Consider the following 12,568-nt stretch of genomic DNA (forward strand, 5'->3'; position numbering starts at 1 on the left):
ATGGGAAAAATGTTTCTGGTGCAGGAATGCAAACAATTTTTTTTTTTTTGCTGTGGGAGACTTGGTGGCAGGAGGACCCTGAATATTCCCTGAGTCGGATGGGAACTCGCATTCTCACATGGAAGGAGCAGGTTCTGCAGATGGGGCTGCACTGAGGAAAGTACAGAACAAATCACACCAAGCAGAACCAGAGAGCACCTCCTAATCCAGTCCCAGCAGACGAGAAAATGGAAAACCCCAGGGAAGGACCAGTGAGTGGAGCGCAGGTGTGTTTGTGCACGCACGTGAGGCACATGTGTGACTGGGTGGGTGCACATGTGCGTGTGTGTGTGTAGCATCTGGCCCCCACTCAGGGGAGGGAAGTGCACGCAATGGTCGCTCTCACTTCCTAAGACGTTGGTTGCAATGGACAGAAAGCTGCCTGCCCTAGGGGCAGGGGTAGAGGGGCTGCCGAGAAGGCTGTGATGCCTCTGGGTCTGGCCTCTTTCCTCCCGTAAGTGTTTTCCCCAGTGAGGTTCATCCTGCTTTCCTGGCTGCCAAGGGGCCCCATTTAAAAGCACACACAGTCTCAAAAGTGCGAAGGACACATTTTCTTGCATTTCTTCAGAATTTGCGCTCTCTCCTGAACTCAGGTTTTTCAGCTTGAATTTCATTTCCTTGTTTTCAGAAGGACGTAAATTGCCCACTTCAAAGAGAGTGATTGCTGTTCAGTGGAGCCAACCTTCCAGCCCTGGGACTCCCCCTGAGTGCGGGCAGGACCCTCTGAGCTGCAGGAAAGCCCCCGGAAGTCTCGGACAGACCCTCCCCTCTTCTGCACCCCCCCCCCCAACCATCATGATGTTCTCTTCTGCTTGAACTTACTTCTTGCTCTTGGGCAATTGCTAAAAGCCAGTTCTCTGAAGAGCCAATTTGCCAAATGACCAAGTCCCTGAATTTATGGTTTCTTTGAACTATTCCATTTTAGCTGAGCAGTTTTCAATTTGTGTTCATATCAGTATACTCAGACTGTTCTTCTATCTTTGCCCTGGGGATGGAAGGATGTACGAGATGGAGGGCTTTGGAGAAGACCCTGGGGAGTGTTTATAGCCTGTGACCTTGGCCAGGAAGAGTTATGATCAACCAGCTCTTTATTAACATAATTGTCATAAAACAGTTTATACTGAAGAATATATTCAAGACCCTGTTCAGTGATGCATTTTTCATAAATACACTTTTAAAGATAGATTTAGTTTTCCATTTTTTCAGTCTGAAGGTATAAAAGAGGTTGCCAATTGCCTGTCCTGTATCCATTCTCCATTTTATTTCCTTCAACAGAAGGTCTCATTTTGGGGAGCACTCTTGGGCCCAGTAAACAACCCCATTTCCCTGCCTCCCTGATGGTGGGGAGTACTGGAAAAATCTAAGCAAATGTATTTGGGGGGGACCTCACAATGAAAACTCCTGCAAAGAGGCTCACCTAGGAGACATGCTCTTTGACCTTCAGCTTATTTTCTTTCTGCCTAGAATGCGGTCATAATGGCTGGATCTACTGTCTCCATATTGGGACCATTAGATGACCTTGATGATAAATACTGGGAGACTGAATATATAAATGGACAATGGCCAGATCATAAATAGAAAAGAACTCTGACCACAAACTATAGGAACCAATCCTTTTATCTTACAACCAGCCTGCCATAAGTCAGACAGGTAGTAACTCAGACTGTTATCTCTAGTAACCCATTATAGTCATGTTTCTAGAATGAAGCTGCTCAATTGCTTCTACCTTTGTGACTGGAGGTAGGATTTGTGATGTGGAGCTGGGTGCCAACTGAAGCTTGGGTGTCTCTCCCCCTAGGAAACTGTAAGATGGTGTATTATCCTCCTTGATGATGACTGCATTTCAAAGAGACACCCTTGGGTCCTTGAGGAGTTGTGAGACTGGCAAGAGGCTTATTTCATGTTTGACCCACAACTGCCAATCTCCAGACTTCTTTTTCTTTTAAGAGATATGTTTGCATTTGCCTGCACTGGGTCTTAGTTGTGGCATGCAAGATCTTCACTGAGGCATGTGGGGTTTTAGTTCCCTGATCAGGGATTGAACCTCAGTCCCCTGCATTGAAAGTATAGAGTCTTAGCCATTGGACCACCAGGGAAGTCCCCAGACTTCTTAACATGACAGAAAATAAGCCTTTATTACCTTTAAACCACTCTTATAACTAGTTTGTAATGCAATATCCAACAAAAGCCCAGTTTTTTTTTTTTTTTTTTTTTTTTTTTTTAGCCACAAACCAATCTTATTTAAATCAGGACTGTCCAACAGAATTATTCCATCAGCCGTTCATGATCTGAATTCTAGTGTGTGAGATCAATTTAAATATGGTACACATAAAAAGTCATGAGACACTTCTGTTTCATAATAAATAAGGCAGTGGCCAACTATTACTCATTGGTAGCTTTTTTGAGATAAGCTATCAAGTCCTCCCTCTCTCCCTTCTTCTTAATGCCAGCAAAGATCATCTTTGTTCCAGGGATGTACTTCTTGGGATTCTCCAAGTACTCCATCAGCGTCTCCTCTCCCCAGGTGATACCTTTGTTCTTGTTGGCATCTGTGTAAGAGAATCCAGCAGCCTGACCCGTCTTTCGTCCAAACAGACCATGGAGGTTTGGCCCAGTCTTGTGCTTGCCTCCCTTTTCCACAGTATGGCACTGGGCACACTTCTGAACAAAAATCTTCTTGCCCTTCTCAACATCACCCATTTTTAAATCGTTCTTTCTCTGGGCGCGACCGAGAAGTTCCCGCTCGCAAGCCGAACGCCCCGCTTTCTCAAAAGCCCAGTTTTGTACATTTTTTCCAAGTCTAAAAAATCCTCTTATCTTTGAATATTGCCCCTTCCATACCCTCTTAGAAAATGTGTTAGAGCTTCTCATTCTATCTTCCTTGTCTAAAGTTTTCTTTAATAGTTTTCAACCTTTACCTGCCTGTGTTATAGATCTAGCCTCCAGTTCATTAATTCTCTCTTCAACTGTTTCTGGTCTGTTGTATAATCATTGTGTTAATTTTTTATTTCAATGAATCATAGAAATAAATAGATCTAAAATTTTTGTTAGCCTTTAAAAAATTCTGCTTCTTTAAAAAATATTTGGTTTCATGTGTTATGAGTGCTATTCTCTATATGCTATCTAGAAGAAGTCATTTTAAGTATAAGGACAGATTGAAAAAAGAAAGTGTTAGTTGCCCAGTTATGTCTGACTCTTTGCAACCCCATGGACTGTTGCCCACCAGGCTCCTCTGTCCATGGGATTCTCCAGGCAGGAATACTGGAGTGAGTGGCCATTCCCTTCTCCAAGGGATCTTCCCAACCGAGGGATTGAACCTGGGTCTCCTGCATTGCAGGCAGATTTCACCATTTGAGCCACCAGGGAAACCCTAAGGACAGAAAAAGATAAACTGCGTAGATAGAAAAAAAAGCTGGAGTGTTTTTTGTTTGTTTGTTTTTTGACCCTGAGAAAGGTTTATTGCAGGACCAACCAAGGAGAACAGGTAGCTTGTGCTCTGGAAGCCCAGACTCCATGAAGCATTTCAGGGAAGAGTTTTTATGAGCAATTGGAGCAAGGGCTGCAGTGTGTGTGACCTTCCTCTGCCTGCTTGGTGGGGAGGGAGCAGGGTGGTGTTCCATGCACCTCAATCATCAGGCTTCTGGTTCCAACCAATCTGGTGTCTACATACTTGCTTAGTCACTCGGTTGTGCCCAACTCTTTGTTGGGCCTGTTGGACAGGGAGGCCTGGCGTGCTGCGATTCATGGGGTCGCAATGAGTTGGATGTGACTGAGTGACTGAACTGAACTGAACTGATATGATATGATTTTCAGGGAAAAACTAACAGAAAAAAACTTTCAGCATCTGGGGCTAGGCAGAGAGTTCCTAGACCTTATGTCAAAAGCAAGATTGGTGATAGGAAAAATGGATAATTTGGACTTAATCAAAATTAAAAATATTTGGGGACTTCCCTGGTGGTCCAGTGGCTAAGACTATGCTCCCAATGCCGGGGCCTGGGTTCAATCACTGGTTGGGGAACTAGATCCCACATGCCACAACTAAGAGTTTGCATGCTGGAATGATAGATCCCACATGCTGCAACTAAGACCTGTACAGCCAAATAAATAAAAAAAAATGAAAAAATTAAAAATATTTGCTCTGCAAAAGATACTGTTAAGAGGATGAAAAGATTGGCTGCAGATGGGAGAGAGTATTTGTCAACTGCATATCTGACAGAATCTAGAATATACAGAGAACTTCCAAAACTCAACAATAAAAACAGTAAAGCCACAACAATACCCAAAGAGCTTTGAAAGTGAGCCAAAGACATAACACACATTTTACTAATGAGTGTACACAGAGCACATCTTTTCAGATGTGCTTAGCCATCATGGGCATGCAGACTAGAGCCGTAATGACCTCTCACCAAAGTAAAATTAAACAGTGACAACACCAGGTACTAAAGAAAGTGTGGAGGCCACTTGGCCTTTGCTAGTGGAAAGGTGTAGGTATAACCATTCCGGCAAATGATTTGATCGCTTCTTATAAAAGCAAACATACACTCGGCACATGGTCTAATAAATACACTCCTGGGCATTCATCCTAGAGAGATGAAATAGCATATTCACACACAGTATGTTGGTGAATGTCTGAGGCAGCTTTATTCATAAGAGCCAAAAACTGGAATCAGTCCAGATGCCCTTCAACAGGCGAACGGTTAAACTGTGATGTACTCAGTTTGTGGAGCACGACTCAGCCATAAAAAGGAACAAATTCCTGGGCTTCCCTGGTGGCTCAGTGGTAAAGAATCTGCCTGCTAATGCAGGAGACACGGGTTCGATCCCTGGTCTAATGAGATCCCACATGCCGTGGAGCAACTAAGCCGGTGCACCACATTTATTGAGCCTATGCTCTAGAGCTCGGGAACCACAACTACTGAAGCCTGTGTGTCCTAGAGCCCGTCCTCCACAACAAGAGAAGTCACTGCAATGAGAAGCCCGCACACTGCAACTAGAGAATAGCCCCTGCTCCCTGCAACTAGAGGAAGTCCACACACAGCAAGGAGGACCCAGCACAGACAAAAGTAAATAAACAAAAATCTTTTAAAAAGGAAGAAGTTCCTGACACACACAAGCACCTGGATTAGCCTGCAGGGAATGATGTCCAGTTAACTAAGTCAACCCCCAAAGACCACATGCTGTGTGACTTCATTTATAGAACACTCATGATGCAACTGTAGAGATGGAGAATAGACTAGGGGTTGTCAGGGGGTGGGGTGAGGTGGAAGGAAAGAGGGTGAGGCTATGAAAGGGCAGCAGAAGGCTCCTCATGGGGGTGGAATGCTGTGTGTCTGGACTGTGTTGGTCAACAGGTCAACAACTGGGTGATGATTCGGTACAGATTTCTGTAAGATGTTACCACATCAGGGGGAATCTGGGTAAAGTCTACATGGGAGTGTTCTTTCTTACAGCTGCAGGGGAACTGATGATTGCCTCAAAATAAAAAGTTTAATTTAAAAAATGATCTTTTGGGGACGTCTCACCGCCTAGGGCACAGGTTCAACCCCTGGTCGGGGAACTTAGGTCCCACAAGCTGTGTGATGTGGTAAAAAAAAAAAAAAATAATAGTAATTTTCTTGGTTGTAACATCAGAGAGAAGTTAATCTCATGGAGCCCACATGGTTCCTGAGCATCCCAGAACTGGGAGAACTCTTGGCGAGGCAGGCCAATTCTGCATCCCTTTGACCTCGCGGGGCACCAGCTGGTCCAGTTGGGTCCTGTCTCTCTGTTCACACTTGGCTGAACCCAGGGAAGAGAAGGCACAAGCGGGGAAGCTGGAGGAAAACTTGAAGAACCTCAGGAACTTGCAGACCTGTTGATTCTCTCCTGGCTGGCGCAGCAGATGCGGCTGTAACTCAGACACGCTTTACTCTCTACTGGCTAACACAGCGCTAGACTCGCCTCTCCTTCTAGAGCGTCTCAGATGGTGCTTATATAGGGCCACATCACCGTGCACATGCGCAGTGCTGTAAATGATCTCAGCGGTTACATCACTATTTACAAAACGCCTGGCCACAGTGGCCTGGCCACTGCCATCTTGCCTAATTTGCTCTCTCCCTCTAGGCCCTCAGCAATTCAGGCTGGACCAGCCTGGGGCATGGACATGTGCGTTCAGCAAGGCTCCCTGCAGAGAAAATCTTTTTTTGCTTGTTGGCTGTGAATGATGCTTCTTGAGATTTGGGCATGCTGGGGGCAGCCCGTGGGCTGGGAGGGTGTCCCAAGGGGAGGACAGGCCTCGAGCTGGAAAGTGTCCTGGGGACTTCGGACGTAGCCTGTGTATTGATTGGTCACTGAACCCTTGGCTGTGATGACAAGGGTATCCTGCTCTGGTCAGCACTGACTACTGGTGTGGAATTCAAAGGAACCACAGGAGATCCTGGGCTTCCCAGGTGGCTGAGTGGTAAAGAACCTGCCTGCCAATGTAGGAGATATAAGAGACGCAGGTTCGATCCCTGGGTGGGGAAGATCCCTGGAAGAGGGCATGGCAACCCACTCCAGTATTCTTGCCTGGAGAATCCCATGGGCAGAAGAGCCTGGTGGGCTACAGTCCATAGGTTTGCGAAGAGTCGGACATGACTGAAGCGACTTAGCACACATACACAGGAGACTCGGCTGGAGGGGCTGGTGGGGGCCAGGCCCACCCCGTGGAGGCCCTAAGAGCTATGGTGCTGTGTCCATAGCCTTCACTGGACCCCAGAAAGACCAGACCCAGGTGCCTCACCTTGAGTGGGGGGCTCCCTTCAGGAAGTGGGGGCTTCCTTCCCCCGGAAGCAGCACTTGGTGGAAGTGACCAACTGCACCGGCAGCAAGGGGTCTTCCCCCATCAGCCTGTGGGCATAGCCAGTGATGGACGATGACTCACAGGCCAGCTGTGGTCAGCAAGGATGATACCCTGATAAAGACAGAAGCTCAGACCTCGTGGGTTTACATCATCTCACCCCTCTCCCCGGGGGCTGCTTGACTCTGTGGCCCCTCGGTTGTCAGCAGGCAGGTTTGGGACGTAGGGGCCTGAGCGGAGGCAGAGGAAGGTCCATGTCTGTTGGAACAGCCTGCAGCGGCGAGAGCAGCTTTTGCCGCTGAGAGAGACCTTTATGAACAGGGGGAAACACACTTTTTGGTCTTTCTGCAGTCTTGTGTGTCTTCTGTACACTCCTTCATTTCTGAACAAAAGCAGACATGTTTTTCCTAAAGACAAACGCGTGGAGAATCTGTTCAGCTGGAGCAGCAGATAGCCCATCACTGCAGATCAAGAAAACTCTATGAGTTTTTTCCAGGGGTTTTTGTGCAGTCCTATCAGAAATGAGTGTCTGATCTTCAGGGACATCCATGCATCTCTATTCTCACTTGCCCTTCCAAGCTTTCTTTAAGCCAATTTTAATGCAGTGCTAGTAACACTTTCAGAGGAAAGCTTGACCAGTAGACCCGATGATTCCACTAGCTTAGCTGCATAAACAGCATCTGCCAAGAATCTGCCTCTCAATTGCTCATCATTCACTCTCTCACTCACGTTCATCAAGCATCCTGGCACATCTCACCTGCCCAGGCTGGGTACCATCAAGGAGCAGAGAATTTGCCTCCCTTGCATTTCCTGGTGCCGGTCCTCACCCCTCCCCCACCACTCAGGTGTTTTCTTGAGATACCAGTGACGACAGCTTACTCGTCAGAGATTAGCTTCGGAGAACGAGATTTTTCAAAAAGGTTCCTAATGCATATTGGATTTTTTCTTGCAATTCTAACGAAAGGGCTGACCTGACCTGACCTAGAGTGTCCTGGTGGAATGAGGGGTCTGACCACATGCTCGTGTCAGGCAGGTGCCACATAGGCTCGGAAGGTCATGGGCAAGGTTAGACTTCTAATGTGCCCAAGAGAATGAAAATAAATACAAGGCAGTTATTTAAGAAGCAAACTCAACCCTCATGTTTATTCCCATGAACTCCACACTTACCTCACTCATTTCAAGTTTGCATGATTGATTCTGGGCAGTTAAACATCTAACTATGCCCCAGCAATTCTCAGTAGAATTAAGCCCTTAAAACCTGCTCCATAATCACGCTCTCATTCAGGGAGTCCTGAGGGACCCCCGCTTGTCTGCAGTCCCAGTGGGGAGTTCCGACTCCATGGCCTGCAGGGTCTCCAGGGTGGGGCTCCTGACCCAAGAGTGGGGCCGCTTTTACCTTTATGGGGCTGGGTTTCTCGGACAATGAAGATAAAGAAAACCATTACCATCTACTTAGAGGCTTAGAGATGCTCCTGCTGACAGCTCAGGCTCTGGGTTCCATGTACAGGGGCTGTGGTCTGGTCTTGCCAGCTTCTTACCTACCACCTGCCCAGCCTCTGAGTCTTGGCCAAGTTACCCCATCAACATGATGGGGCATTGTTCATGGCTATCTGCTGATGAAAAAGTGATACACTTTCATTGTAGAAAATGAGGAAAGTGTGCTAGAAAAATATCGCTTGTCATTTCACCCAGAAGGTATGAAATACCTTTTAACATTTTTCTTCAACAAAATAGAGATTGGAATGTACAAGCTATTTGTATCTGCCTTGCCCAATCTAACACTCTCTAATAAACACTTTCCAGTAAAACTAAATGCCCTGGAGACACACAGTTGTTCAGCTGCAGCATGTCAAAGCCTATAGATGTTTCCCGGTTTACTTGAAGCTTCTCCCTCTCTTAAGATGCTATTATCTGCTTGTCTTACGGCTGCCTGAAAACTCTAAATTTTTGAACTTCCCAGTCACCTGCCCTCCCACCATTTGAAAGGCCAAATATGGCACGTTTTGTGAGCCTTTAGGGGCTCAATGTAAAACCTCATATTCATTTTTAAGAATCCCTTGATTACAGGCTTTTGTTGCAGGATAATGTCTTAAAATCCTCTACACTTTTATTAAGTACCCCTGGTGGCTCAGTGGAATAAACAACCATGTATAAATTCTGGTGAGATAAAATAGTACTAGGCTTCCCTGATGGCTCAGACAATAAAGAAACAGCCTGCAATGCAGGAGACCTGTGTTCAATCCCTGGATCAGGAAGATCTCCTGGAGGAGGCAATAGCAACCCACTCCAAGTACTCTTGCCTGGGAAATCCCATGGACAGAGAGGGGCCTGGCGGGCTAAGGTCCATGGGTTGCAAAGAATCAGACACGAGTGAGCAACTATCACACACACAAAATAGTACCAGGTGTAGCCTGCTCACAGGCGTGGCCAGCTGGGTATAAGGCTTACCTAATTCTCATACTCGGGACAAACAGACCCATCATTACTGGGGGCACAGTGATCACAGAGCCCACAGTGGGCCTGGGGCAGTCACTCCAAGGACCACGGGGAAGCTTTCAAGAGCTTTATTAGTTGAACCGCATCAATGGGCATTCTAGACGCACAGCCCTGGGATGTGAAGATAACTTCTCAGGTGCTCTCCACAGGATTGGCCCTGTGCCTTCACACCTGAAATCAAGTAACTTGTGGGAGGGTTAGTAAAACTGATGGGGTGGGGGGCTTGGTGGGCGAGGAGGACACAGGTGTCCAGAGGAGCGTGGAGAATAATGCCAGCTGTGTTCTCCACCAGTCATCCCTGCTCTGGTAGACAGCAAAAGGCCCTACGTTCTTGGCAGCTCTGTCATGAAGCAAAATCTAGTTTTCCACCCCTTAAACCCAGGCATGGCCAAGTGACTTGCTGTGGCCAAGGGGACAGACTGACTGTAGGTTTGATCAGACTTGGAAAGTACTTGGGTCCTGGGGTCCACGCTCTCTCGCTGCTGGGACCACATTGCTGCCATATCAACAAACCACACTTTATTTACCTGCAACACCATGACAGACATGTGTGGCTGCAACTTCAGCTGATGCCAAGCACTGCCAGACGTGTGAGCGAGGCCATGTACACCAGCCAGCTCCAGCTGAGCTGGGGCAGACCAACCATCCTGTCTGGTCAGCCCACGAAGCCCTGAGAAATAGTAATAATAAGTGCTGTTGCTTCTCTCTTTCTTCTTTTATAAACTATTTATTTATGTATTTGGCTGCACCAGGTGCAGCATGCAGGATCTTCCCTGCCGCATGTGAGACCTCAGTTCCCAGATCTGAGCTCCCTGCATTGGGATTGTGGAGTCTTAGCCACTGGACCACCAGGGAAGTCCGAACGTTGTTGTTTCAAGTCATTAAGTTTTAGGGCGTTTGTTACACAGCTAGAGCTAACTGACACACTCTCCATTTGTACCCAGATGGTTGAAGGTGACATTTCAGGTTTGAGTTTGATCTAGCAGAGGGTCATCATTTATTTTCCTGGATTTTTATGTCCCATCCATCCTTTTCATTCTGACCTGTTTCAACCAGGTCTCCTCTTTTGAGTCACGCTTTACTCAGTGCCCAGTCCTCTCAGAGAGACCCCACTGGCCCACCCCTGCCTCTGCCCTGGATCTGCCAGTCTCCTTTCCTTACAGGCACTTGCCTTCTGCCTTCTTTGGATCCTAGCTCTTTTGAGGGAGCCTGATCAAGAGAAGATTCCCCCAAGTAACAGAGCTACCCCCTGCCAGGGGATAAACATCACTGATGGCCTTCTGCAGTGATGCTTTAAGCCATGAGAGATGCAGGCAGGCAGCTCCTGAGCGTATCTGATGCTCAAGGGTACCTGATGCTGAGGGTACCTGGTGCTCAAGGAGAGCTGGGTACCAGACTATGCAGAGAGCTTGGCACAGGCTGTTGAGTTAACTCTTACAACAAGTCAGAGAGGTGGAAATGGACAGATGGGAAAGCTCAGACTGTGAGGGCGTAGGGGGTGGAATTGTGTCTCCCGTCAAAGATCAAAAGAGCTTGTACCTGGGAGTGTGACCTGATTTGCAAACATCTTCACAGATGCCGTAAGTAAAGGTGAGGTCAACCTGGGTCGGGATGGGCCCTCATCCAATGGCTGGTGTCCTCAGAAGGAGAAGGAAAGTTGGGCATGGAGACCAGAGGAGAAGGCCATGTGACGGGGGAGACAGATATTAGGGTGTTGCCCCTGAGCCAGGACTAGCGAGGACTGCTGGCAGCTGCCAGGCCTGGGAAGAATTGAGGGAGGGTTCTCCCCTGGAGTCTGCAGAGGGACTGACCACAGTTTGATTTTGGACTTATGGCTGCCTCAACTGTGAGAGGATCAATTCCTGTTTTTTTTTCTTTTCTTTTTTTGGCAGTGCTAGGTGGCATGTTGCATTTTAGTTCCTCGACTAGGGATCAAACTTGCACTCCCTGCATTTGAAGTGTGGGGTCTTAACCACTGGACCTCCAGGGGAGTCCTTCCTGTTGTTTTTAAGTCACCGAACTTGGGGCACTTTGTCACCACAGCTCCAGGACACAAATACAGGAGGTGGGCTGTTAGGCTCCACACAATTAGTGAGAAGAGGAGTCCAGCGGGGTTGAAACCCAATCCTTCCAGGTTCTTTGCAGGAGCAGCTAGCCTCTGTACAGTGGTCCATCCTGATGGTAGAAGCTGGGTCAGCTCAGGAGGGAGGAGCAAGCTGACTGGGAGGAGGCTGGCTGGGTTTCTGGAAACCTCGCCGGGCTTCATTCAGGGCAGATGGGCTTATTGGAGCAGAGCGGACAATCTATAAACATTAACATTTCTGTGCGGTTCCTTGCCAATCGGTAGACCGTGGTCGGCATAGTACATACATCAGCCCAGCAGGCAGCCTTGGCCAGTGCAACCGGCAGGCGTTTCCATGGAGGTGGATGCTGTGAGCCACGCTGCCCACCACTGCCCAGGGTCCATTAGCATCTGTGGGACACACGTCGGCTATTTAAGGGCAGGTGCCTCTGGGCGTCTCAGCAGCAGTGAGGCAGGTTAACATAATTACCTCTTCATCGATCCTACCTCCAAATGCCGACACTTTCTGAGGTGCCAGGGAGTGAGGGCTTCAGATGATAAATTTCATGGGATATAACTCAGCCTATGACAAGGGGACTCACCCCCCCACCCCTGACCAGAACCTGTCTCCTGCCAGAGGCACCCACCTCTGAGCTCCTGAGACTCTGTGGGACCCACTGGCCCTCTGTCTTCCCCGTAGTGGGTTGGAAACCCAGCCTGCCGCTGGGAAAACCTGCCTGAAGACACAGGGGACCCCAAATCCCTAGCACCCTTGCCAGCCCCTTCTCTCCTGATGGAGAATGTCCCCTCAAAATCCAGAGCGACGGTTTCACCTGCCCTTTAGACAAATTGCAGTTAAATTCTTTTGATTTGAATTGTTAAAAACTCCCCTCATGGTAACACTGGAAGGGCAATAGAGTGAAGTTTCACGTCTGGGGCCCTCTCCTGAGTGGGGGTGGGGAACCGGCGCCTCCGCTGCCCTGGGGTGAGGACGGATGTGGCAATTCCTGCGGCCACTGACCCACGGGCGGGGCAGCTCGGGGGTGCCTGGCCCGTAGAGCAGCCGCTCTTCTTGCCAGAGGAAACCTGCGAGCCCACAGTTCCCACTGGTGGCTGTTTATCTTGCTCTAACGGCTGTTTATCCTGGATGAAGT

At 48.2% G+C, this 12,568-nt stretch overlaps 1 protein-coding gene across 1 annotated transcript; it reads right to left on the bottom strand.

The window, feature by feature from the left end:
- Positions 1-2,346: 2,346 nt before the first annotated feature.
- Positions 2,347-2,811, bottom strand: LOC122676061 (cytochrome c). Its single transcript, XM_043875368.1, has one exon. It carries the CDS (start codon positions 2,737-2,739, stop codon positions 2,422-2,424), a length of 318 nt encoding a protein of 105 aa, XP_043731303.1. The 5' UTR covers positions 2,740-2,811; the 3' UTR covers positions 2,347-2,421.
- Positions 2,812-12,568: the final 9,757 nt, after the last annotated feature.

This window comes from Cervus elaphus, chromosome 19 (assembly GCF_910594005.1).
Source record: "Cervus elaphus chromosome 19, mCerEla1.1, whole genome shotgun sequence".
In the NCBI taxonomy this organism is placed as follows: domain Eukaryota; kingdom Metazoa; phylum Chordata; class Mammalia; order Artiodactyla; family Cervidae; genus Cervus; species Cervus elaphus.

What these genes read in the sequence shown, in the direction of transcription:
- LOC122676061 (XM_043875368.1), bottom strand. Translation starts at nt 2,739, where the DNA reads ATGGGTGATGTTGAGAAGGGCAAGAAGATTTTTGTTCAGAAGTGTGCC.